We start from the raw sequence: 27,635 nt of genomic DNA, 5'->3' as shown, positions 1-27,635 counted from the left end.
CCTTGAGGTACAGGTATGTCACTGAGGTGCAGGGGAGGTATTGCCCTCCCCTCCTGGTCACCTGTGCCTCAATTTTATTCCATAACTTAGACACATTATTTACACTCTCACAACACATTCATATAGGTCCTTGGGGGTAGGCACACTGGATGGCGTGCAGAGAACGGTCTGTTTATTTAGCCTCACCTCTGGTGCCTGTGCCCACTTTTCAATTTTAAATTGCATGTAGACATTTAGGGTGTTGGGAGGGGCCGAGCTGTCACCAGCTGTTATCTGGCTGAAGGTTGTTGGCGCCATGCTCCTCCCCTGTTTTAAATGCACTTTAGAACAGCATGCATCAACACAACATATGAGAGGGCCGATTGAGGCATGGGGTTTTCTCACACCCACGTTCTCTGTTCACCATCTGGGGCGGGGGCTTTTGCACCATAGCTGCTGGGTGAACCCCGTCTGGGGCTCTCCTCAGGTCTTTTCTTGGTGGGTGGTGTGACTGCCCCTGCGGTGGTCCTCCTGGGGCTCTCGTGCTCTGGGGTGCCTATAGATGTCTTGGGCCCGGGTCTCCTCCATGCCTGCTTCATGTCCTAGGGGGGCCAGGCTGTGTGGACTCACACACAGGTGTCCAAACAAATGCATACAATCTTGGTTGGCTGCTGCCTCTAAACATGTGATGTGTCATTAACACTGTGTGTGCTCAGTAACATTAAATATTTAATATTTACTGCTACTTATGCATATGATGGTTGTTGTTGAGGTTTCCCTGTTGTGTAGTTTTTTGCATGTTTTTTTTTTTACATTTTATTTCAGCAGGTGGTGAAGATTTTTAGTGCCCTCTCTCTCTTCTTCTGTTAACTTTCTTCCCGTCTTCTCTTTCTTCTTGTCCATTCTGATTGTAATAAATCAAAATCCTAATACAAATCTAATAAAATATGACTTTCAAGTGGACCAGTATAGCAAAAGCTGCAATGGTCCAATTGGGGAAATAAATGTGCATTTTGTTTGGCCTTCGGACAATAAATCTGTTTAGTTCAACTATATTGCAACCTGCCACATTAAGGTTATATGCAGTTTCCACTGCAGATGCTCTTCCAGAGGACTACATCACTACGAGTGAGTCCTGGGTGCTCATGATCCTGTTGCCTCTTCACCAGGTGCCATTTCTTGGACTCATTTTTGTAGGTACTGCATACGGATGAACAAGGTGCCCCAATCAGTCAGTATCTCTTTCGGAATTCTGACTTGGGAGATGACCTGAAACGGTGCCTGTGCCACAGTTTCTGTTGCAGAAATGCTGGCCAGTAGCAATGCTTCAGGATATTGTCTTGCGGTTCGCCACTTGGCATTCTGGGCAGGATGCACATCACTGGCGCACATCCCCTCAATGGTCAGAGTTTTATATCCCATGAAAGGATATTTTCACTAGGTGCAGAAGTGGATCAGTGAAATCACCACACATGAGAACAGCTGACTGTGAGCACACATCATCCTTGGCACATTTCCATTTTTTTTTCCAATTTTCAAGTAGGGTTATGCTTTGAAGCTAACTGCACAAGTTGAATGACCCCTTAGTTTCAACTAGAGTCAACCTGTGTCCATGGTGACATCTGCTGGACAATTTCACTACACCAATACACTACAGTGACACAGACAAGCTCTGCACAGTTCCGAACAAAGCTACTTATTATACCAGACTGTTAATAATTATGATCAACACATATTTAGGAGGCCAGAAACATATTGGAACTGTTAAAGAAAGCAGTCTGTGACTATAGTGATCAATGTACTTCAGCAAAATTCTCTCTCTTTTAATATTCCTGTTGCTTTCAGTAACTTAATTTACAAAGTAAATCATTCTGAGTCTGCTATATTCGTTGGAATAACCAAACATGTTTCCAGCTGTTGTGAGATCAGTCTGCTTTGTTTTTGGTTGATTTTGAAGCTTTCCAGGTGTTCGTTTCAGCTTCGTGCTAGAAACTTTACTTTATACTGCCGTGGATGCTGTATCTTATAACACTGGCATGATGTTTTACTGGGTCATAGTGAAACTGCATTACTCCTGCTCTTTATGAGATTATTACAGCAGAAGCGTCAGTGGTAATGAAAAAAAGGGATCACCTGTATTTAATGGATGTTTTTCTGACATTTCTTTTAACAGTATAAATATATTTTTATGGTGTTATATGAGTAATGTGTTATAGTGATGATAAAGTAACTTATTGCAGCAAATAAAGTTTTCTGATGAAAGGGAGTAAGAGCTGAAAATTCCTGCTGTTTTATTTTTTCATTGAAAGCAGAGAGGAGGTTTTTGTTGAGATATTCAGTTGTGAGTTTAAGCCACAGATTACACTTTAGATTCCAGTGTTTGAGTGCTTGCATAATCCATATTGGGCTTCACAATCCACGGCAAAAACATAGCGGGGGTGCTGGTTAGTGAAACATTGGAATAATGGTGCCCGGTGTACAGTACCTGTCGAAACTGGGGTGAAGGTCAGTGGCAATGTTCCTTATCCCATAGCCCAGGCAATATTGTTATTCACATTCGTATATACGCAGCTAATCAACGTCGTTGACAGGCTATGACAGCGTCCTTATGTGCCGACACCGGTGTTTTAGTTAGCAAAGCAGCGTGGCTGATGTGGAGTGAAGCCACGTTAATGATAACGTGTACAACCATTGGAGATGTGAGCAGGACAGACGGAGCAATTGACGGAAAAGGTGGACTTTATACCAGGTTTTTAAATTGTGTTGATAGGCCACGTAAAACCAGAGTTATGATTAAAAAAAAATATATATATATATATATATATATATATATATATATATATATATATATATATATATATATATATATATATATATATATATGCAATGTTTGGTTTTCTTCCTGAATACTATCGTTGTTTATATTTACTGCGGGACGAAACGGTAAAAACAGCGTTTTATAAGGAAAACGCTCGAAAGCCTGTGAGCAAAAACAACACCACCCCCCAAATGGCATTTAGTTGTTTAGGAAGGGGGGAAGTTTAAGGAGTGATAGCAGTGTTTTAAGATGTGAGAGATTTGCAACGTTTAGCGCAAATCTTGTGTAGTTAGTGTGTAGTGTAGTCAATAGTTTTGTTGTGTGTGTCAGAACAGTGAGGCGACCACTGAATGTTACAGGTGTTACAGGAGTGTTTTTCTCCTTTATCTCATAGTGGACAGAAATAATTTTTGGAGTGGCACAAATAATTTGTGTTGCATCAAATTTGATGCAGAACACCTGATTGTTCTGTAAATAGTTTGAAATGTTTATTTTTTTTTTCAAAAACGCCTTGGCTGCATTTTTAGGTAAACAGCTGCAAAAAACTTGCATAACTCAGTTACTTTTTTGGAGAAGTAACTATATAATTAATTGCCCAATATTGGTCATTATATACTGTATTTTGCAAACAGAGGGTTACAGGACTCTCTCCCAGGCCAGACTCCTACTCATAATACAAGTCAGGGCTTTATAAAAAAAAAAAGAAAAAGAAAGTTGTGTTTTCAAAATTGGAGTTCAAGTTATTTTTACTTCAAGTTAAGTTACTTTCAATAGTGTTAACATACTACACAGGTCATGAACAAGATTTTTTTTTTCATTGTAAGTGGGCTAAAGCAGTTAATTAAAAGTAGTCTAACATAATTGTAAATGCTGTAATTGGATTATTTTAATAAGCCATGTAACTTGGATGGATTCGATGCTGGCGTGACCACAGTGCACACGTCTACTGTTGCTCACAGCGGTCCAAGGGACCGCTCAGGGAGTTTGTGTGTTCGCTCAGACACATGAAAAATTAGAGGGAACAATGGTCCGTGGCCTTGGTTTTTCTAACACCTGCGCTTCAGAAGCTTCCCATCCCTACGAGCAATACACCATAATGCTTTTTTGTGCACTGCATTCATGGATAGAGCCTGTTCAGTGCACAACTGCACATCCTCATCAGTTATTTAGTGAGCCAGAACTACACAATACGTGTTACTGGAACACTACACAGTAAGTCATTAAACTTGCAAATGTCACGAAAGCCCCGAGATTACTAAAATTATATTATTCATAAATAATGTTATTTAATTATTTATACAAAATTCCTCGCATTAGAAGACTTTAATTGTGAAAGTAAGAACAGGAACAAGCTCTGCGTTAACGTGTATTTCCGGTACGACGTCGACAGGTCCAATAGCAGTTCCTAGAACACCCACAGGGAACAGTTCCACAGTAGCGGAAGGAGTAGTCGTAGGTCTCTTGTATGCCGCTTTCTGCGTAGTGGCTGCTTGGATGAAATCGTGAATCTGATGTGGGACGTTCTGGTTAGACGTTGCTTCTTTCGGGAATTTTAAGTCTACGGACCAACACAGTGTTCATCACATTACAGCGATATTTTAACGGTGTTGACAGAGATTAATTTGTCATCATTTTTTAAGTTAGCACAAAGCTAACATCAGCGTTACCTTGCTCTAACCATGTCTGCTTCGACTGGATGCTCCCCATCGGGCCAGCACTCGGGCCTTGTCCCCAGTATGTCCATGTTTCGATGGCTAGAAGTGCTGGAGAAGGAATTTGATAAGGCTTTCGTGGATGTGGATCTGTTGCTTGGAGAAATAGATCCAGATCAAGTGGATATAACGTATGAGGGTCGGCAGAAGATGACCAGCCTCAGCTCTTGTTTCGCTCAGCTCTGTCATAAAACTCAGACTGTCTTCCAGCTCAACCATAAACTAGAGGTTAGTATTTCGTCTAAGAAGAGCGGTTAATATTAGGAAGCGGGTTTCCTGTTAATGAAATGATCACGCCGACTCCACTCAAGATTCAACAGAGTGACTAATGCCACAGAGCAGCACTGGTGTTTTCAGGGCTTCAGTCACTCCTGTGTTTTGGTGTCCTCCCTGTGCTTCTGAGGGTTTCTATCCATCTGTGGCACCGACCTGTAAACTGTGATCACATGGGTTATGGTATCCACAGCAGCCTTCGTTTGGTCATTGAAACCAACATAGGTGTTAGCATACTTCACATTCATTTGTCTTCTAGATACAGAACATGTTCTCAGGTGTCTTTGACCGCTTTATTAAATATCCTTTATAATTATGTAGCGCTAACGTTTTTTTTAAATAAATAAATGAATTTCAGCATTTTTCGATTATTACGTCATGGCCTTAAAGTGACAATGATTATCTTTTCTTTAGATGTAATCAGGATTGTGTGGTGTAATGTCTCGTTTGTTTTCTGGAGTGCCCTTCATTTTTTTCTGTAAATGTTAACATAAAACTAAAAACACTATCACTGTCATTCACTTATCCGTATTGTGTCTCTCTTATTAATATTATTATAATAATTTGTGTGTTTTTGTTTCAAGAACACGACCTGTCATTACTAATTTGACAAATCAAAAAGGCTCTCACTATAAAGACATGATTAAAAGCCTGAGACATTTTTGAACAATACAAACCTAAAGCAACAGGCTAATCCGCTCCAACACATATTATTGTTTAGGCTGTTCAAAGCTTCCGTACGTTTCCACAAAGCTGTCAGACTCGGTCTGTAAGTCGGCAGGCCCCAGGCTTCTTTTGAATGAGAGGGGCTTTAAAGACTAAGTCAGCACCTGAACTCCTTGGCATTTCCCCAGCAATGTTTGCTGTGTAATTAGGGTGTGTTGTCATGTCTAAAGAAGCTTTGCCATTTGTGAATATTGTCATTATGGGCTATATGTTTATGTTTACAATGTTTAAATAGGTGATACAGGTGCGAGTGACATCCGCATGAACCAGTGGTATTTCCTGCTTAGAGATAACCCTGCTTCTTCCAGCTTAGCTTGTTATCATGGTGATTCACCCTGCCAGCTGTTAAACTTGTTAAACAATGCATATACACTGTGCCATCCATCTATCAGATGGAGCAACCCTCTGTCCTAGACTTTGAACCTTGTTTCTAAATGTTTTCCAGTGGTGGAACAGAAGTGGATCAAGGAGGGGTCAGGACAGATGCACTGAGAAAAATGACTAAACATAACTTGTGTTTTGACAAAAATGTTGTGATTGTACAGTTTTGTTAGCTCAGCAATAGGGCTGGGTATCATCACTGATTTCTAGAATTGATTCGATTCTGATTCACAAGGTCCCGATTCGATTCGATCCACCGATTTCAATTAGATTTGAATCGGGGAAATTTTTCCTCAGAAATATTATAATTCTGATCATAATGTGCAATAATAACAGTGTGCAATACACATACACTTATTCTTCTTTTTTTATACTAAGTTAATATACTGTGTTGTTTGTGTTGCGTTGTGATGTGTCATATTGTGTCGTGTTGTGTTATATGTAGTGCCAACGTAGGACAGTTTTCCAATTTCATTGTACTACTGTACTATGTATGACTGTGCAATGACAATAAAGAGTTATCTTATCTTATTTATCAGTACTGACACTTTTGAGACGTCATCAGAGGTGTAAGCATCACAGCAGATGCCTTTGTGTCAAAGTAACTGAGGATAAAACACAGAAAAACATGAAGGAGATTTTCCTGGCCTGGCTTTTTATATCAGTTAACCTTAAAAATATTCAGCAGTAGAACAAAAACGGAAGAAAACCTGCTCGTGAAGCAGAGCAAAGTCACAGAGGCATTTTGCAATTTGTCATAATTTTAAAAAGCATTTTTTAAAAGTGTGATTTTTTTTTTTTTTTTTTTTTTTTTTTTTTTTATCGTGGTGGAAGAAAAACAGCAAAAGTAAGAGGGAAATCATGACTATGTTTAAGTGAAGCGGAATGTAAAGCTTAGTTTTGATCTTCTTTTGCTGCTGATTCAGTCAGTTTCGGTTGGAGAGTGATGAAACAGCAGCTTCAGAACCCAGCACAAAAAAAAGGACGTAAACACAGAGCGTCGACCAGACGCAGCAGAAGCTGTGAGGTGTTGGCTTTCAGGTGAGAAAGCTGACATCTCACTGATTTTGATGCGTCAGGTCTGCGCTTTGTGTTTACATGTTTGTGCGGAATACGTTTACCTGCACTCATTTACTGTTTTAGCTGTTTGGAGGTTGTTGAAATAGTTTTGTGAGCTTTAACCTGAGATTCTGGCGTTTCGGGCAAAATACATTTATATTTAAAAAGCAATTCAGGATTTTTATGAATTGCTTTATTCAAGCCAAAATCAATTTTAATCGGAAAATTGATTATTGAAACTCACCCCTACTCAACGTGCGTCTGTTACAGCAGAAGGCGCAGGAAGGTCACCGCCTTTTCTGTCTGGAGTTGGCATGTTCTCCCTGTTTTTGCTACAGAATGTCTGTCCATGAATTAATGTCCTGAAGGTCAGGCAGACTTGGCTTGTGTGAAACAGTGTTTCATCTTTTCCGCCTCTTTAATTCAAGTACTAAATGACACATCTGCAGATCTTTTGATAAAGAGCTTTTAATAAACAAATACATCAGGGCTCTAGACTAACTTTTTGCCATGGTTGCACTGGTGCACCTAACTTTTTTTCTTAGGTGCGCCAGTGCAAAAGGTAGCAGCAGCACAGAGTCGGTGCTGCGGGGCTTCAGCAGCACATTCAGCTACTCTAAGCAGCACCTTTATGATATGGGCATAATGTTGTCTGCTGTTGGCCACAGAGCCTTTCAGAGGTTTTTTTTTTGTTTTTTTTGTTTGTTTTTTACTCGAACAGCTGGTCGCAGGGATTTTTTTAGTAGCACCATTGAGAAATTAGCCTGCATTTGCGACCAAATTGATTGCACTCTAGAGCCCTGGATATGTAATATGTTATTTTCTTTAAAGACCTTTAGAATACCACATGAATACATTGTTGTGCTAAATTTATGGGATCGTAATGTTTCCGCACAGTAACTAATAATTAATACTCATAAATTACAAAGAAAAAAAAAGTATGTACTGTAAGATTTGGGTTTTGCAAACTACGAAAACAGTGATGCTGTGATCTGAGACCCATGCCCCTTTAAACCACCTAACACATCTGCTTCCTGTGCCCCATCCCTCTGTTGTTTCCTTTCACTCTAGGCTCAGCTGGTGGACTTGCGCTCAGAGTTGACCGAAGCTAAAGCTGCACGGGTGGTGGCAGAAAGGGAGGTCCACGACTTGCTCCTGCAGCTTCATGCTCTCCAACTGCAGCTTCATGTCAAGCAAGGCCAAGCTGAGGAGTCGGATAGCATCAAAGATAAACTGGTAGGGAGAACGGCTGTAATACAGTCAATCAGCCTTTGTAATCATTTAACAATAGTAACAGAGTTACTGATTGGCTGCAGTGAGTGAAGATGACATATTTATTATACAATCATTGAGTAATACACTGTCACTGACAACCTAGTCTTCTGTTTTCAGTCTAAGACGTTAGGTACGTGTATCAGACATGCTTGCTGACATAGCATTACAGTGTACAGCTTAGTGATGCGCCTGTAATTAAAAAAGTCAATGTCATTCTTGTACTCGGACCAAGACACGTATGTTCCTTTGAGGTAACATTACAATTTCAAGAGAAATTTCATTCCTGTTTACTCCTTTCGTCTTTCTACTCCAGGTCTTCTTACTGTTTTTCTGTCTTTCTAATGTCTTAATCAACAATAACACTCCCCGGCAAGCAGAATAACAACACTGTAAGCATACTGTAGTAGTTTCAGTGCTGTGGACAGGTGCCAAGTTCTGCTGGAAAACAGAAATAAACATCTCCGTTAGGGGTGTGTATTGGCAAGAATCTAGCGATACAATATGTATCACAATACAGGGGAGACCATACGATAGATTGCGATACTAAAAGCCAGACACTATTTGTGTTTATTAAGACTGAATTTAAGTGTAGGAAAATTCACAGTAAACAGTCCAAACTGTTAAATGCTTGGCATGAGCTATCTCAACTAAAATAGAGGGATACATTTCACTGGAGGAAACAAAACACTCTCTCTTTAAGTTCAAAATGAATGGAGAAAAATTAACATCTGCCTTATCAGAAGCCATGTCAAATAAACAAACAAAACAGCTTTACTGATATATCGACTATTTCTTTAACATGAAAAAAGTAAACAATGAAATGTTGATGTACTTATTGAGTACTTTTAAAATACTAATCCAAAAAATGCTCTCTGCAGCATCAAAACGAAGCACTTTTTTATGTTACCTTAACACAAACAAATATAAATCAAAAATGAAATTGCATGAAGAATTCATCTGAGTAAACACTGACAATATAAAGTGCTATTAAAATGAAGTGCTAATAAAAGAAAGTACAGCTCTGCAGTGTCCATCAATAGAACACTTTTTGTGCAACCTGAAAAGGGGAATTTGTTCACCTGTGTGACTGACGGTTCCACTGATCAGTTTTGTGATGTGCTGTAACAGTGGCCTACCATTCAGTGGCTCTCGAAGTCCAAGGGTCGCATGTCAAAGAAACTGTCTGTGCTGAGCTGAGACAGTCCAGCACTGTCGCTTTGCCTTCTTGATACAACTTTGGCAGAGTATGTCCGTGAAGTGTTGTCGGGAGGGAACAGTGCAACAGGGCTCCAGTGTTTTAATCATATTACAAAATTATTTATTCTCCACAGCACTCAGAGGGCGCATGTCTTTGCAAATAAAAACAAGTACGGACTGCGCTATCTTTTTTTGTTGCACGAGTTGAAGTTGCTGGTAGTTTCGAAAAGTTAACTTCTTTAATTGTCCGTTAAACACCTCATTTCATTTTAAAATTAGAATTTGACCCTACGTCGCTATTGTGTCTAGACACATGTACTTGTAAATTTGTTGTGTTACCCGAGTATTTGACTCTGGCGGTGAAGATTTTACAGACTGCATAGCTCTTGTCATAGTCTTTACTGCCTTCTTTTGTTCTGAATCCAAAATAAGTCCACACATGTGCTTTCAAAGCTGATGGAGGTCTCTTAGATGACTTGAGCCTGCTAACAGTTGTCTTTGGGCTCTGAGACAACTAACGTCTGCTAAGTGACGCTAGACTATAACACCCCTCAACAAGAATCAGTTATCACAGAGGCTAACGTTAGCCAGCTGAGAGATATAATCTCTCCAGCCTGTCCTGGGTCTGCCCCAGGGCCTCCTCCTGCTGGGACATGCCAAGACTAGAATTATTAACTCCCCTGCGAAAATTTGGCATTTTAAAAACTATTTCCCAAGTGACACTAAAGAGAGCAAAAATGGTGTCATGGTGCAAAACTAATTGTACAGAAATAGAATATGCTCTAGATCTAAAGGGTGCAATGTAGACAAAACATGTGTGTAATAAAACCTGAGTAAGTAAATTTGTTACTGCAGCATGTTAACTGAGCAGTAAGCGGATTGAAGGGGTGTTGTTAAGTAATCCAACATAGCAGGGGAAAGAAACTGTCCTTGTGGCGTGAGGTGTTGGTTGTGATTGACCACAGCATCCTGCAGCAATCTTCTTTGCCTGATTCAGTGTCCTGGAGGGTGTACAGGATTGCAGCCAGTCACCTCTTCAGTGCAGCGGATGATACGCTGCAGTCTGCCTTTGTGCTTGGTAGTGGCAGTAGCGTACCAGATGGTGATGGAGGAAGTGAGGATAGATTAAATGATGGAGGAGTAAAACTGCATCATCATTGACTTTGGCAGCTTGTATTTTTTTCCACCGATGCAGGAAGTACATCCTCTGCTGTGCCTTCTTGGTTAGTGAGCTGATGTTTAGCTCAAACTTTAGGTCCTGGGAGGTGATGGTTCCAAGGAAATTGTCATCTCCCTCCTATAGGCAGATTCATCTCCACCCGAGATGAGCCCGATGAGTTTGTCATTTGCAAACTTAAGGAGTTTGACAGATTGGCAATAAGAGGTTCAAATGTTGGTGTACAGGGAGAAGAGCCGAGGAAAAAGTACAGAGCCCTGAGGAGAACAGGTGCTGATGCGTTGAAAGTGAGACATGCCTGCCTAGACAGTAATTCGGTGATCCTTCTGCAGGTGTAAGCGGGAACATTTGGCTGTGAGAGTTGTCTTGTAGTAGAGCTGGGAGGACGGCATTAAAAGTGGAACTCAAGTCCACAAACTAGCCTGATATAGGTTCCTGCAGAGTCCAGATGCTGGAGGATGAAGTGCAGTGCCATGTTAACTGCATTGACTACGGACCTATTGACTCTTTAGGCAAACTGCAGGGATCCAGGAGATGGGATAGTACCAGATGCTCAAATGTCTAAATGACTACAGAGGGCAGAGCAGTCGGACTGTTTCTAATAACACTTTTCCACTTTAACTGAGCACTCAAAGTGCTCTATACGACTTGCCTCATTTGACCGTTCATATAAACACTTTGTTCTATGTTTTTTTCTAAGTACTTTTTATGGATGCACCGGCAAGCAACTTGGGGTTAGTATCTTGCCCAAGGGTATTTGGCGTGCAGGCTGGAGCAGCCATGTTGCTTAGTCTTAAAAGTAATATGCACCATGTTTGGAGGTCAAAAGGCACTGCCGCAAAAACACCATAGCCAGAGTGAAGTTTGGAGGTGGAAACATCATGATGTAGGGCTGTTTATCAGCATAAAACACTGGCACGCTTCATATAATTGAAGGAAGGATGAGTGGAAAAATGTAGACATTCCTGATTGAAAAAATCTGCTGCCATCTAAGGGTGGAGGCAAGTCAATGATCCAAAACACACCCCAAAGGAAACTGTCAAGTGGTTTCAGTGAAAGAAAATAAATCTGTTAGAATGGTCCGGTCCAATCAGCTGACCTGAATCCAACTGAAAATCTATAAGGAAAAAAAACCTAAAGCTCAGAGTTAATGGAAGTGGCCCACGGAGCCAAAATCACAGAAATGCAATTTCTCCATACGGGAGGTGTCTTGAAGCTGTCACCAACAAAGCTTTTTGGACCAAGTATTAAATACATTTCAGTAAGTGTGTTCAATACTATTTCCCTCTGTCATTTCTCATTATTACACATAATGTCATTTATGGTTTGATTTCTTTGCATATGATGACTGGATGGGTTTTTACCAACATCTGGTGAGAGTTTCATGTCAGTGGGACCATCAAAAATATCTTAACTTATAAAATTGTTCAATACTTATTTTAGCCCCTTTATGTTAAAAAAATTTACACAAAGTATAAATGGTTTAGGACTGTAGTTGGAGAAATGCAGGGCTGAAGGGGTCACAGATCGGATGTTGACCTGGTTCAGAGCAAGGTTATTATAGTCAATTAAAAACTAAAACTAGATGTAAAAGAAACATTATATTTAACTTAAATAAAAACTGCACATGCCCCCCATACAGTAATTAAACAGATTAAAACTAACCTGTGAGAAATGCATATCCTTAAGTTTATACATCTACTATTTACTGAAGCCTTTTCAGAAATGATCTCAGGCAGGCTGGCTGGAGAAAATGCTGATAAATTATACAAGAATTAGACTAAAAATAAAACAGATTTTATGGAGGGATGAATCTAAATTTCTGGTTGAAATTGTACAAGGTTGGTGTCTGCTGCTGTATATCTGATGCTTTGTAACCTTTCTAATGCTTTTTGTACCACTTTCTCTAATCAAAGACTTTTTTCTTTTCTTTTTCTGTATATTTTCCTTTAAAGCCTACACCAACCTTAGAAGAGCTGGTAAGTCGGTGTAATGGTGTCTTTCCCAGAAAATGTAGCTACATGCCTCATTTCAACCATTAACACTTAATAAATATATATATATATATATATATATATATATATATATATATATACATACACACACTCTGTACTCTTTACATGCATCATGTGCCCAAGGATACTTCAAAATGCAAATGCAGTTGTTGGGCTTGACTTTCGAAAATTAAAGTCAAAGAAGTGGTGTGACTGCGCCGTTTTCAACATTTGTTTATGAGGAAGTTCAGTGTCCATTTGCAGAGTGTGGGAATCAGGGTCAGAGACAATGCTTAAAATAACTGCTGACAATGCAATCAAAGTGGCTCGAGTTAAACTGTTCTTAACTACCAATGAAAAATGCAAGCTTTTGTTGATTTACATATGATAGGGTGTTAACTAAATCAGAGTTAGCCAAAGAACCAAAGCCTGCAATCAGTGATCAACTGTGAGTTTCAAAGCTGTAAGCAAACTACTTTCTGTGTAGGTGCCCTTCTAGCTAGGAGATGTGTTAAATACTCAAGTCAATAAGCAGCATTGTTATCTAGTGGCATAGTAACAATAGTGGCTGTATTAAGACAGGTGGGAACACATTCTTGTGAAAGTTGCTTGTATAAAGTAAAAACATCAACTAGCCGATTGGCACACTTTTAGTACACAGACAGGGACGTTATCAGGCCTGCAGCTTGACCTTTAGTCACTTTCACAGTAGGATTTGTCTCACATCCATTGTAGAAATCACAGACTGTCATGATTGATCATAGACACTCATGGGTAAACACCTAAAGTGGTATGTCCCTGTGGTATTCCCACCCACCAAGCCCCAAGAACAGCTGGTGTGTTGAATGCGTTGGAGGTGCGAGCAGCTGACCTGAGGAGATGGAGGATCATGGCTACGCTGGAAACCTGGACCCTCCATGTCCAATTACTACGACTACCTGAAATAAACTCTGAAGTTCTTCTAAAAGATGTGAAAGCAGCATTATGGACAATTCCTAATGCGACGGTTATTGAAAGCAGCTGGCTGATCTACACCGCAGCAGCAGTGATCACTGAAATGCTTGGCTACATGATGAACAACCACAAGGAGCAGTATTCTTCACTGAGAAAGGCAAGCTCAAGGCAGCACAAAGGAAACTTGGCAACTATTGGAACTGCAAAAAGGGGTACCTAAGAAATGCTGCAAGTTGTCCTGAGGCCTTAGAAACTGTCAAGCAAAGACTCAGAGCCTTGGGCAGCTGCTTGGCGAGGTAACCCAGAGATAGAAGCCAGGAGAATAAACCAGTTCAAAACTGTTCAGTTTAAAGCCCCTTTTCTATTAGTACCTACTAATTGACTTGCCACAGATCACCACGAGCTAACTTGGATCACCTGGTTTTCCATTACAACCCAGTGTGCGTGCTTGTCGTCATAGCAACGCATCTGGGCGTGGACAACAAAGGTGGACATCGAGGCAAGAACATACCTGCTGCTCAGTGTGTGGCTTTTCATCAGACTTGGGGACCACGGCATTGTTTTTTTTTGTTTTTTTTATAGCCATTTCCCCCCTTGCCAGGTTTCAAAAATGGTGGTTTTAATTTTTGTGATCAAGATACTTTCATGACTCATTGAGTGATGCTGCTGACCAACCAATCAGTGGCATGCAGTGTGACAATGATAACATTGTAGTACCTACTTAGAAAGTACCTGGTACCAGGTACTGTAACCTAATGGAAAACCCAAAAAGCCATGGCAAACGGTGCCGAGTCGAGAGGCGTGGGAGATGAAGGTTTTGCCTCACGTTCTAATTTTAAATACCCTATGAGACACAAGTAATCCTGCAGTCTAAGAGTGAAGTGCTGTAATGGGGTCATGTGGTACTATCAGGTTAGTACTATAAGATGGGGCCTGATTATTCAAGATCTTTAATGTGATGAGAAGGATTTTAAATTTGATCCTGGATTGAAGAAAAGCCAGTGTAAGAGAAATATGCTGTCTGTCTAGTACCTGTCAGTACTCTTGCTGCAGCATTTTAGATGAGCTGAAAGCTTTCCAGCGAGTTTTTAAAACATCCTGATAGGAATGGGTATCGTTTAGGTTTTATCCGATACCGGTGCCAAACCGGTACTTTTGAAATGGTGCCGGTGCTTAAACGGTGCTCGAACCGGTGCTTAAAGAATGGAGAACACAAACTTTGTCCAAAAATCTCTCATGTTTAGCTGTTTTCCACTTTTTCTTTGGTCATTTTAGCCTTTTTGGCCAGGGTGAAGGGAGTATCTGCCATCAAACAAGAAGACAGCCGCATGTAACTACAACGCTGTTTGCTAGTTCACCTTACGTGCATTAATTTATTAATGTGGTTAACTACTAAACGTAAATTACACACGAACAACATTAAGCTACTCACGCAGAGAAGAACGGCTGCTGCTGCCATCATCATCCGTCATCATTTCTGCTGCACCGGCAGGGCTAGCGGCCTGGACTCTCCTCTTCGGGTTTTTGGGGGATGTTGCTCCGGGTCCGATAACAGGCACCACACCCGCAGTAGATGTGCTCGGTGTGAGGTCTCGCAGCAAGCTATCAAATACGGTGCATTTCTCAGCTTTTAAAAAAACGCTATGCATCGCCAAGTTCGTTGTCAGCTTCGAGGTGTTACCTCCTTTGCACAGTATCACCTTAAAGCACTTGTTGCAGGCTGCTGAGTTTGCATCTTTTGCTGTGAAGTACAGCCAGACTTTTGACCACTTCGCCTTGGGCATTTTTAATCTGTAGCTCTGCTCTAAAAGAACATATGTACCTGGGCCCACCTACTATCCTTGGAAAGGTAAAATGGTTGGCTAGTGTATGATATCTCAGGAAAAAAAACAAAACACCGAAATAAAGCACCGCTTTTTGGTCTGGTTACTACCGTTTATGTCAGAACCGGATACCGGTACCCATCCCTACATCCTGATAATAATGAATTATAGTTGTCCATGAACTAGTTTTTCAGTGTCACTCTGAGACAGTATGTTTTTAATTAATATTGCACAAATGGAATGGTAAATGAACTGTTTTTATATAGCCTTTTTCTTTTTTCTGCTTTCTATCTAACATTTGCACACAATAATACTCTGATGGAGTCTAATATCATCCACGTCTTTGTCTTTAAGACATTCCCACAGTTTAACTAATTGGTATGTGTTATCTGGCATAAGGAATAGATAAAGTTGGATATCTGCATAGCAGTGAAAATATATGCTATGCCTTCTGATGATACTGCCTAAGGGAAGCATGTAAAACATAAACAGAATTGGTCCTAGCACTGAACCCTGTGGAACTCCATAATTAACCTTAGTGTTTGAAGAGGTCTCTCCATTTACATGAAGAAATTCGAGTGTATTATACAGATGAGATTCACAATACTGCAGCATAGGACTTTTAGTACCTGCAGCATGTTCTAATAGCGGTAATAAAACATTATGGACAACTGTATTGAATGCTGCACTGAGGTCTAGCAGGACAAGCACTGAGGTCTAGCAGGACGAGCACAGAGATGAGTCCACTGTCAGAGGCCATAAGAAGATCATTTGTAACCTTCACTAAAGCAGTTTCTGTACTGTGATGGGCAATTTTAACTACTTTAAAGTAGTTAAAATGGTTTAACTACTGTTTTTAATAGTGTAAAGACCAGTTTTTTCAGGCTAAATGATGATCTTCTAAATTAGTGACATGTCATTTCTTCTCCCGACCATGAATTATCTACTTTAAGGTGCATGTTTGAGAGTTATACCAAGGAGTCAAGTACTTCTGATTTGAGGTTTTCCTTTTCAGAGCAGCTACAGTATCCAGCATTTTATGCAGTGAAGCTGTGACACTATAAACAAGTGTCATGAAATCAATTCATTACTGCTGTGTAATCCACTGTTGTAAATTTAAGAAATGATCAGACAAAAAATGGTGTTCAGGGAATACTGTTAATGTTCATTTGCTTTGCCATATATCATAATAAGATCTAGAGTAAGACTAAGTGTTGAGTGCGTTCTTTTATTTTTTGAAAGAAGACACTTATTTCTAATAATTGGCCTTGTTGAGGCTGTCATTTTTAATATCTACATCAATGCAAAAATCACCCCCACTAATTATTTTAGCTGAGCTGAGTACCAAATCAAAACATCTGAGAAGTCAGATAGAAACTCTGAGTAAGGCCCATAGATAACAACAAATAACACTGTTTTTGAGGTTTCCAGCTTGCATGGACAAGGCTAACCATCAGGCTTTCGAATGAATTAAGACCATGTCTGGGTCTTTGGCTCATTAACAAGCTGGAGTGGAAGATCTTGTTCTAAGTTTAATAACTTTTTGGACACCACTTAGACAGCCAGAAATTTAACGAGAACATATCACTCCTGGTCCGACTGGGGAGGGGACCAGGAGTCTAACATACAGAAGCTACAGTGGGGCAAAAAAAGTATTTAGTCAGCCACCGATTGTGCAAGTTCCCCCACCTAAAATGATGACAGAGGTCAGTAATTTGCACCAGAGGTACACTTCAACTGTGAGAGACAGAATGTGAAAAAAAAATCCATGAATCCACATGGTAGGATTTGTAAAGAATTTATTCGTAAATCAGGGTGGAAAATAAGTATTTGGTCAATAACAAAAATACAACTCAATACTTTGTAACATAACCTTTGTTGGCAATAACAGAGGTCAAACGTTTACTATAGGTCTTTACCAGGTTTGCACACACAGTAGCTGGTATTTTGGCCCATTCCTCCATGCAGGTCTTCTCGAGAGCAGTGATGTTTTGGGGCTGTCGCCGAGCAACACGGACTTTCAACTCCTGCCACAGATTTTCTATGGGGTTGAGGTCTGGAGACTGGCTAGGCCACTCCAGGACTTTCAAATGCTTCTTACGGAGCCACTCCTTTGTTGCCCAGGCGGTGTGTTTTGGATCATTGTCATGTTGGAAGACCCAGCCTCGTTTCATCTTCAAAGTTCTCACTGATGGAAGGAGGTTTTGGCTCAAAATCTCACGATACATGGCCCCATTCATTCTGTCCTTAACACGGATCAGTCGTCCTGTCCCCTTGGCAGAAAAACAGCCCCATAGCATGATGTTTCCACCCCCATGCTTCACAGTAGGTATGGTGTTCTTGGGATGCAACTCAGTATTCTTCTTTCTCCAAACACGACGAGTTGAGTTTATACCAAAAAGTTCTACTTTGGTTTCATCTGACCACATGACATTCACCCAATCCTCTGCTGTATCATCCATGTGCTCTCTGGCAAACTTCAGACGGGCCTGGACATGCACTGGCTTCAGCAGCGGAACACGTCTGGCACTGCGGGATTTGATTCCCTGCCGTTGTAGTGTGTTACTGATGGTGACCTTTGTTACTTTGGTCCCAGCTCTCTGCAGGTCATTCACCAGGTCCCCCCGTGTGGTTCTGGGATCTTTGCTCACCATTCTCATGATCATTTTGACCCCACGGGATGAGATCTTGCGTGGAGCCCCAGATCGAGGGAGATTATCAGTGGTCTTGTATGTCTTCCATTTTCTGATGAGTTGATTTTTTCACACCAAGCTGCTTGCCTATTGTAGATTCACTCTTCCCAGTCTGGTGCAGGTCTACAATACTTTTCCTGGTGTCCTTCGAAAGCTCTTTGGTCTTGGCCATGGCGGAGTTTGGAGTCTGACTGTTTGAGGCTGTGGACCGGTGTCTTTTATACAGATGATGAGTTCAAACAGGTGCCATTCATACAGGTAACGAGTGGGGGACAGAAAAGCTTCTTACAGAAGACGTTACAGGTCTGTGAGAGCCAGAGATTTTCCTTGTTTGAGGTGACCAAATACTTATTTTCCACCCTAATTTACGAATAAATTCTTTACAAATCCTACCATGTGAATTCATGGATTTTTTTTTCACATTCTGTCTCTCACAGTTGCAGTGTACCTCTGGTGCAAATTACTGACCTCTGTCATCATTTTAAGTGGGGGAACTTGCACAATCGGTGGCTGACTAAATACTTTTTTGCCCCACTGTAACTGTGCTCCATGAGCATCTAGCAAACTAACAAATGAGTCAGCTGCTAATGGACCAAACAAACCCAGAATGGCTAACTGAAAACGGGCCAATCCCGTTCAACTGCTGGTCAGTAACCTGCCTCAGCACCACATTGAGCAGGGAAAAGAAAGGACAGATGGGCAAAACACCAGCTCCTGGTAGATAGACTGTAAGACCAGACTGACCAACCTGTGCACTGCCTGGATTGACTACAAGAAAGCCTACTACTCAGTGCCTCACACATGGGTCCTGGAATGCCTACAATTGTACAAGATCAATAGGACTCTAAGAGCCTTTGTCAGGAACTCAATGGGGATGTGGCGAACAACACTAGAGGCCAACTTCAAGCCAATCGCAAAAGTCATTATCAAGTACAAGATTAAACAAGAAGATGCTCTGTCACTACTGCTGTTCTGCATAGGCCTGAACTCCCTTAGCCAGACCAGACAAACTACGGAATGGAGCAATTGTCAGCCACCTCCTCTACATGGAAGTGTGTGCCAGGAGTGAACGAGACATCGATTCACTGAGCCACATCACTAGAATCTACACTACAGCATCATCAGAGTGTTATTCGAACTGGAGAAGTGTAGTCGGATGGCAACAAAGAGAGGGAAGGTAGTCAGAACTGAGGGAATTCCACTACCAGAAGGCAACATCGCAGACATCGAGGACAGCTACAAGTGCCTGGGAATTCCACAGACAAATGGGAGGCTGCTAGGAAAGCTGCAGTCATCAAATACATGCAGAGAGTACAAGATCAAGATCCAGGCAGTCAGCACCTGCCAGTCGTCAGATACCCTGCTGGGATAATCAGCTGGCCTGAGAGAGAGAGAGAAGCCACTGACATCAAGACAAGAAAGCGTCTTATCATGCGTTAGTGAGCGTTAGTGACCTAGACTTGGAGGATGCCTTACCCCAAGTCCAGCACCCTGAGACTGTATACTAAGCGGATGGAAGGTGGCTGAGGACTAGTGAGTGCCAGAACCAATGTCCAGGATGAAAACACAAAGGTCCATGAGTTCATCAGCAAGCCACAACTGATAGTGTGGCTCCTCCATGGTATGTACCACTGGCGGATATAAGAAGTGGATAATATTGAGAAATCCTGCCAGACATAGTAGTGGTGGATAAGCAGGGGAAGTGGGCTGTAGTGATAGATACCAAGTGATAACTGGAGAACTCATTGCAGTGAGCCCCAAACTGGGCGAGCAGGTCCAGCACATGCCAGGAATAAAAATCCAAAAGAGCGCAGCCTGCATTGTGCCTGAACTGGAAGGTAACAGAGGACAGTAGTTGTCAATGAGCAACAGGTTTGAAAACCTCAACAATAAGGCAATCTCTTATCAAACACTGTGCTATACTCCCTCAAGTCCAAAGTTTGATATAGATTCAATTTACAATTGTTGAAAAATGCCACATTAAGAGTCTTCTATTTATTAGTGAGATTGGGATCAGCCTGTCAGCTGTGGTTTATCCCCGTGTACCTAGTTTTCTCATGGTTATTTTTCTGCAAATTACATAAAATTACATAGACTAATGTGAATGTAAATCAGAGTTTAACCTCCTCATATAACATTTGTAATTAATCATGATTAATTTTTGCAAATTTAACATTACATTTTCATAATATTCATTAAAAAAAAAATAGGTTAATATTTTGTACTTACAATGTATGTGTTTGTTCTAGGAACAGGAGCTCGAGGCCAGTAAGAAGGAGAAATTAGCAGAGGCAAAAATGGAGGCAGAAACCAGACTATATAAGAAAGAAAACGAGGCCCTTCGCAGGCACATGGCAGTACTGCAGGCCGAAGTCTACGGCGCCAGACTGGCTGCTAAATACTTGGACAAGGAACTGGCTGGCAGGTAAGACGTTAAAGTTCAAACTATTTTTAGTGCAAAGTTTAGGTTTGCTAAGACTATTATGGTAACTTCTAATAATGATAATAATGATGATGATGATGATGATGATGATTCTAATAAGCAATTAGTATAATAATTAGGAAGTCATGCACATGAAGGCACGTGGCACAGACTACATGCAGTGGAAGTGACGACTAATGTGAGAAGAGTGAAATGATGGGGTTTAGTGTAGTCTGTAATCATGTTGAGAACATGATAATGGTGACAGTTTTGTTGAGATTAAAATATCAGTTTGGACCTGTGCAAGAGGAAAGCACACACTATAACATGTATACACAAGTATAATAAACAAATACAAGAAATTATTATACGTATGTCTATCAGTCTTTGTACCTATGTTGCTGAAAACCAAAGTGAAGTTTCTAGTGTAAAATAAATTTGAATGAGAAATGGTCTCTTCTGGGGGACCTTGTTTCAGTAGCACAGTAATCACTTCTCATTAGTAGGCAACATCAAAGGGTAGATGAGTATTGCTCTCTGTTTATCCCCGTTAATGGGCTACATACGACAGGCCTTTAAGGTGGCAGTACTTACACCATTTGCCGAGCCAATCTTCAACTCCCATTCACCAAAAATCCTTTAAAGAGTAATTGTAAAACAGCTAACTAATCATCTGCAGAGGATTAGTTTATTTAAAGTCTAGGAATTAAGGCACTCCGCTGCGGTGGTTTGAATCATATCTTTCTATTAAGTCAATTTGTTCGTGTAAATGGGGACAGAAAGCTTAACTATAAAGTTTACATTTGATATGCCTCCCTTAGGCAGTATTGTTGAAAGGCAGAGCCTTTATTGGAAGAATCTTTTAAAGACATAAAGACCTGAATGAATTTCCTGCTTCTAATTTCAGATAAAACTGAGATTTTGTACTTGACCCCAAAAAAACTTAAAAACATGGTGTCTAAACCAATAATAAGAGGCAGCTCCTTAAGTTTCCCGGCCCGTCTTCTGTGGAACCAGCTCCAAGATTTGGGGCACAGACACTCTCTTCTTCACTTTTAAAATTAGGCTTCTAACTTTCCTCGTTGATAAAGCTAATTAGGGTTAGGGCTGGATCAGGTGACCCTGAATCTTCCCTTAAGCTGGGCTTACACTGTGCGATTTTTTTTTTTTCAGTCGCGTTATTCAGCTTCTGCTCAAACTGCACGATTGACTCGCAGGGGTTAGAAGTTGGTAGGTCACGATGCAGGTCTCACACTATACGGCCCGATGCTCTGATGCGACCTGAGTGCTCACACTGTGCGTCCATAAAATGAAGGTTATAACAGAAATTCTGTCGCTCGCTCTCCCTCTCTTTCTTTCACTCTCACTCACACACACACACACACACACACACACACACACACACACACCACCATCAACTTTGCTAAATTGCTAATGAAAAAAATTAATCAGGCAGCTGTGATTAAGCAGCAGTGTAGATCCGACTATTTTCACGGTTGTTGTGGTCGTGATAATTTTGTGAGGCCACATCGAAAAGGCTCGGATGAGCTTTCCAAAGTTCTACAAGTTGTGCCTCCATCGCTTGTGTCCAGATCACACGCTGCACTGCCGTGATGCGCCGTCTTTACACTGACATTTGTGTTTGCGCGTCCGCAGTGTGAGAAGCTGCAGTGACACACTCACGACGGTCGCGATTGATGATCGGGAGCTGGTCGTGAGGAGTTAATCGCTTCCCGTTACCCCACGTATACTACACGATGCAGGCCAAAATCGGGCCGATCGCCAAAACGGTCGCACGACTCAAAATTGGCTCAAAAATCGCACAGTGTAAGCCCAGCATTAGTTATGCTGCAATACGTCTAGGCAGCTTGAGGCTTTCCATTGTGCACTGAGTGCTTCTTCTTTAGTTACCAATCTCACTCATTGTTCTTACTCACCACTCTGTGTTTAATCACTTGTCAATATTAATCTCTAGTTCTTTTCCACGGTGTGTTTTTTTTGTTTTGTTTTGTTTTTTTAATTTTATTTGGTCCTGTTTTCTTTCTCTCAACCCCAACCAGCAAGCTGCCCGTCCCAGCAAGAGCCTAGTTCTGCCAGAAATGTCACCCTGTTCAAAGGGCGTTTTTCCTTCCCACTCTCACCAAGCACTTGCTCAGAGGGGAACATTTGATTGTTGGGGGTTTCTCTGTGTGTATTGTTGTAGGATCTTTACCTTACAATATAAAGTGCCTTGAGGCGACTGCTGTTGTAATTTGGCGCTATATAAATAATATTGAATTGAAATGTGTGATCCATGCATTATACTTACCTATGACCAGTGATGTCACAGATGTCAAATGTTTTACATATTTCAGTAAGATATTAAATGGCACATACAGACAGTAATTAGATCTTTGCTTGGTTTGTCTTTCAGGGTGCAGCAGATACAGTTACTGGGTCGTGACATGAAAGGGCCAGCACATGACAAGCTCTGGAATCAACTGGAGGCAGAAATTCACCTTCACCGCCATAAAACTGTGATCCGAGCATGTAGAGGTCGAAGTGACCCAAAGAGACCTCTTCCCTCTCCTGTGGGACATGTGAGTGTAAAACTACAAAGTAGTGAAAGCTGTTGGTACCTTTAGTTCTGCGTCCAAAAGTTGTTTTTGTGTGTAATTACAGGATCCAGACATGCTGAAGAAAACCCAGGGAGTTGGCCCTATCCGAAAGGTTGTGCTGGTCAAAGAGGATCATGAGGGTCTAGGAATTTCCATTACAGTAAGAAGTCTCAGTATTTTATCTTTTTAATCAGCAGCTGGCCATGTTTGGATCAAACCTTACTTAAGTAAAATGGTAAATGGTAAATGGCCTGTATTTGTATAGCGCTTTATCGTATCGAGTATCGAGGTTCTGTTCTCTGTTCACTCCCCATCTGAAGCTAGGGGGTTTTCATCTACTAAGATGATGCGGTCAAAGCATATTTCGGTCATCAGTGGTAATGAGCAGGACCATCTCCTCCAATTTCTTGGGGGTGACATTTACTTGCACCTTGCATTCTCTTTGTCTTTAAGAAGCACTATCATCCTTGTTTAAGCTTCAGTTGGTTAGATGTCCACTTTGTCTAAGGCTGTTTCAATAAGTATGTATGTCCAAACTTTCCAACTGGAGTCGGACATGGACCCACTTTCTACTTACTTTTTGAGTAAGCAATGAAGCCTCAATGAGAGTGCAAGTATCTGTGGGTTCACTGAACACAGGTAACAGTGGTGGATTATTCACAATGTCTGTGACCTCAGCCAAAAATGTTCTCAGCAACTCACACTTGACTTTGGAAGATCCCATCCAAAGAGGCATTGAGTCCAGTGCAAAGTGGCCCTGGGGCCAGATGACGAGCCACTCAGTCCACCCCAATGGATAAAAGAAGACCAAGAGACCAGTGTACCCTGCCCTGAGATAGGGCTACCGAGGACCCATCCTGTAGCTAGTCACGGAGAGGGATACCATCTGGTAGCCAGGCCTTAGCCCATAGGACCTAGCGCGGTAGGGGTTTGGTGCAATGTGTGTCGAGCAGCACTCAGGGGCAGAGGCCGTGGTTGTCTAATCCCCAGCTAACAAGGCTGGCTACTTAAATGGAATGTGACCTCTCTGGTGAGGAAGGAGTCTAAGCTAGTGTGTGAGGTTGAGAAAAATCAGCTAGATATAGACAAGCTAACCTCAACGCACGGCTTGGGTTCTGGTGGGTGGCGGCAGGCAGGGGTGGGTTCTTGTAATCACGCGCTTGCTGCCAGTACATTGGGGTTTTTCTGGTGGACAATAGGGATGCTTCACTGTGCCTTTGGGTTGGGGAACGGGTCCTAAATGTCATTTGCTTTTATGCAGTGAATGATAGCCGTCTTGGTGTCATTGAGTGGGTGCTTCATCCGGTGACTTCCTACTGGGAGACTTCAACACTCATGTGGGCAATGACAGTGAGATCTGGTATGTTTGGGAGGAACAGCCTGGGTGATCTGAAACGACCAGTTCTTTGTTACTGGATTTCTGTGCAAATCACTGTTTGTCCATAATGAAGACGATAAGTGCATGTGGCACCAGGACACCCTAGGTCGATGATCGATTTTGTACCATCAGATCTGCTGCCGGGTGTTCTGGACACTGATAAAGAGGGGGCGGAGCTGTCAGCTGATCACCATGTAGTGGTGAGTTGGGTCAGGTGGAGAGGGAGGATGGTGGACAGACCTGCCGCACCAAAACGTGAGCTGGGAATGTGCGGCGTAGGCCCCGGTCTGGGAGATCTTCAACTCTCACCTCCGGAGGTTTGACTTCCCACTGTCACCAAGTGCTTGTTCAGATGGTTGTTTGATTATTGTAGGATGAAGGTTACAATATAAAGAGCATTGAGGTGATTTCTGTTGTGATTTGGCAGTATATAAATAAATGAAATTTAATTGAAATACACCTTTGTAGTGAGCAATGTGTCATATCATTAACAAGTTGTTGTGTAACAGCCAGAGTTCAAAGAGCCAATTGCGTGATATCGCTTTTAGAAATGGAAGCGCCATTAGAACACAGTCTGATAGTGCTGTTCATCTGTGTCATTATGACATAGTGCATTAAAGCTGCTTTCAACTCATTTCATTCCTTCGGCCTCACTTTCTCAGGGTGGGAAGGAGCACGGCGTTCCCATTTTAATTTCAGAGATCCATCCCAGTCAGCCCGCAGACAGATGTGGAGGGCTGCATGTTGGAGATGCCATCCTTGCTGTCAACAGCATCAATTTGCGAGATGCCAAACATAAGGAAGCTGTCACCATTCTCTCTCAGCAGGTAACACTGGCACGCACATACACGTGCTCCCTGCATATCGCTGTTTGTGGTTAATTCTTTGTGTCTGTGTCAGCGAGGACAGATAGAGTTCGAGGTCGTGTATGTGGCTCCTGAAGTGGACAGCGATGATGAGAATGTGGAGTACGAGGATGACAGCGGCCATCGCTACAGACTCTACCTAGATGAACTGGATGACAGCATCACAGCACCACCTAGCAACCGTTCAGCATCACTTCAAGGTACGAAGAAATCTGCAGATCAATGAAAGAGCTTTTAACAGACTTTGTCCATATGTGAAGGTGTGCACTGTTTATACCTTCACCTTTGTAGAAGCGGGTGCATGTTGGAAAATTGGATTTTGCGGGTTTTCTGTTTTTCAGAAAAATCATCGTTGTTGTTTTAGTTTCTTTTGTTTTATATATAAAAATTCTGATAACACATTTCCACTTGACTTGTAGTCCCCCTTCAGCTACGATATGGGATGTAACTGCACAGAGAGCCAGACACATAATACACATAAACACATACTACACATAATACATACAAATTGAAACAGCCCTATATTAAAAAAACAACATAGAATGAGCTAAAAAGCAACATCTCACAAGGTGTCAAAGGCCAGGGTGAAGAGATGAGTTTTCTGAAGTGGTTTGGAAACAGGATAGAGAACAGGAGAAGATCTGCTGCTGGTTGTCCAGGTTGCTTTTAATTGACGATGAGGATGAGTTTGCTTATTGTCTCTGTGTCCATCCTTTAGCACTGGAGAAGTTATCACTGAGCAATGGAGCAGAGTCTGGAGATACTGGGATGTCCAGTGAGACACCTTCAGGGGAAACTCCTTCAAAGCCACCAGAAACTGACTGCTCTTCCTAGAAGCTGCTGGAATGTGGAAAGGAAAAGAACTGAAATGAAATTCAGTGACAATCCTGTGAAAAGGGGAACATCTGTTTTCCCTTTTCTCCTTGGAGTGATGTAATTTTCTGGTCATGCAACAATGATTTTTGGGTTTTAAAGTCCATATTCTTAAAGTGGAGGTATGTGCAGAAGGGAGTGATGCTGGACTCTGATAAACTTGGTGATATACAGGATAATAATGCAGGTGATGGATGTCACCAAGTTATCGTGGAGGTGTTTAGTGGAGACACTTGTTTTGCTTTACTTTGTATAGTTACTCCTCAAAGAATCTGTTACCAAACTTCTCAGATCTAATCCGTTCATGTTCATCCAAATGAGATGTTAAAGAATAATTTTATATATGATTATCCCACCCGAATATTTTAACACGACTATGTTACAAAAATAACACTTTGTAATTGAATACAATTCTTTGGGTTCCCTGTTGATTTGTCTATCGCTGTTCATTATATTTCATTATTGCTTCTGTTGTGCCACATGTACTTTATGAGGTGTTCCTCACAATGTAATAAAATACAACAAACTTGCAAACTGTTTTTATCTCAGCCCCTGACCAACAGGCCTCACCACTGTGCAGAGATATTTAGTTCAATACATTCTTCTTATTTCTTACTACTGTTAATATTATTATTATGGCCCAAAGAAACAGAAGTAAGTTAATCCCACCCCCATGAACAACACTGTCTAAACACTCTCAATGTTATGTTATGCATTCAGGTCAGTCTTTTTTTTTTTTTTTTATTGTCTTGGTTCCAGTCTTGTTTTTATCTTTGACATAATTGAAAGCATTCAAAAAAAGTCCAAAACATATTTTCCCATCTCGCGTTAGCAGGCTTACAAAACGTGTGCAAAAGACAAATCAAATACAATCAGTGTACACAAAATAATAATATATTAAGCGTTCTTCAGCAGTAAAGACTCAAACAACTGTAAACGTGAAAACCGCAGACATCACAAAAATGTTTGATCATTCATACTTAAAATAGTAAAAGATAAATGAGTATATTTATCCGTATTTATAAAGGGGAAACTGCTGCTGCAGACTCCCTGAGCTCTGTAGGTAAGGCTCTCTGCTACAGTGCAGGCTCGCATCAAAAGCACTGAATGATCCCTGTTCTTATAGAGATGTTATCAAATGAGGAGGATGGTGAGTCGTAATAAAATGCAACACTTGCCAATAAGATGAGTGATCAATGTTGCAGAAAATGTATAAAAATGATTTTATTGCTGCAGCTGTACTTCAAATGTTGAAACTTCAGAATCATGTAAACATTAAATATTACTGTTCCATGACCTAAAACAAAAAACCATAATTTTCTTGATTAAATGGACGCTGTCAGTGTGTGTTCTGTGTTCCAGGAATCTGTTTAAAACAGACTGAGCAGTAGAGAAGAATTGTTTATTTAAATACTCCTATACATTTTCTTCCCATGAC

The 27,635-nt window shown here is 41.2% G+C and overlaps 1 protein-coding gene across 3 annotated transcripts; it reads left to right on the top strand.

The window, feature by feature from the left end:
* Window positions 1-4,172: 4,172 nt before the first annotated feature.
* On the top strand, window positions 4,173-27,544 carry gopc (golgi-associated PDZ and coiled-coil motif containing). Of its 3 annotated transcripts, XM_082504766.1 has the most exons (9): window positions 4,173-4,737; window positions 8,020-8,184; window positions 12,553-12,576; window positions 20,311-20,486; window positions 22,897-23,062; window positions 23,145-23,240; window positions 25,121-25,285; window positions 25,359-25,524; window positions 26,043-27,544. In XM_082504766.1, the coding sequence occupies exons 1-9, from the start codon at window positions 4,477-4,479 to the stop codon at window positions 26,156-26,158; spliced, it is 1,335 nt and encodes a 444-aa protein (XP_082360892.1). In that variant the 5' UTR covers window positions 4,173-4,476; the 3' UTR covers window positions 26,159-27,544. The 3 variants fall into 3 exon arrangements, with proteins under 3 accessions (XP_082360892.1, XP_082360894.1, XP_082360893.1); XM_082504768.1 differs by lacking the exon at window positions 12,553-12,576 and having other exon boundaries at window positions 20,317-20,486; XM_082504767.1 differs by lacking the exon at window positions 12,553-12,576 and having other exon boundaries at window positions 4,175-4,737.
* The last annotated feature ends 91 nt before the right edge of the window (window positions 27,545-27,635 follow it).

Source organism: Aulonocara stuartgranti (genome assembly GCF_965226115.1).
Source record: "Aulonocara stuartgranti genome assembly, chromosome: 15".
Taxonomy (NCBI): Eukaryota; Metazoa; Chordata; class Actinopteri; order Cichliformes; family Cichlidae; genus Aulonocara; species Aulonocara stuartgranti.
This window is presented reverse-complemented; position numbering and strand designations above follow the sequence as displayed.

Excerpts from the sequence above, each read along its gene's own strand:
- gopc (XM_082504766.1), top strand. The coding sequence starts at position 4,477 with ATGTCTGCTTCGACTGGATGCTCCCCATCGGGCCAGCACTCGGGCCTT. Across the intron at positions 23,241-25,120 it reads GTCTAGGAATTTCCATTACA|GGTGGGAAGGAGCACGGCGT; the intron begins GTAAGAAGTCTC and ends TCACTTTCTCAG. Across the intron at positions 25,286-25,358 it reads TCACCATTCTCTCTCAGCAG|CGAGGACAGATAGAGTTCGA; the intron begins GTAACACTGGCA and ends TGTCTGTGTCAG.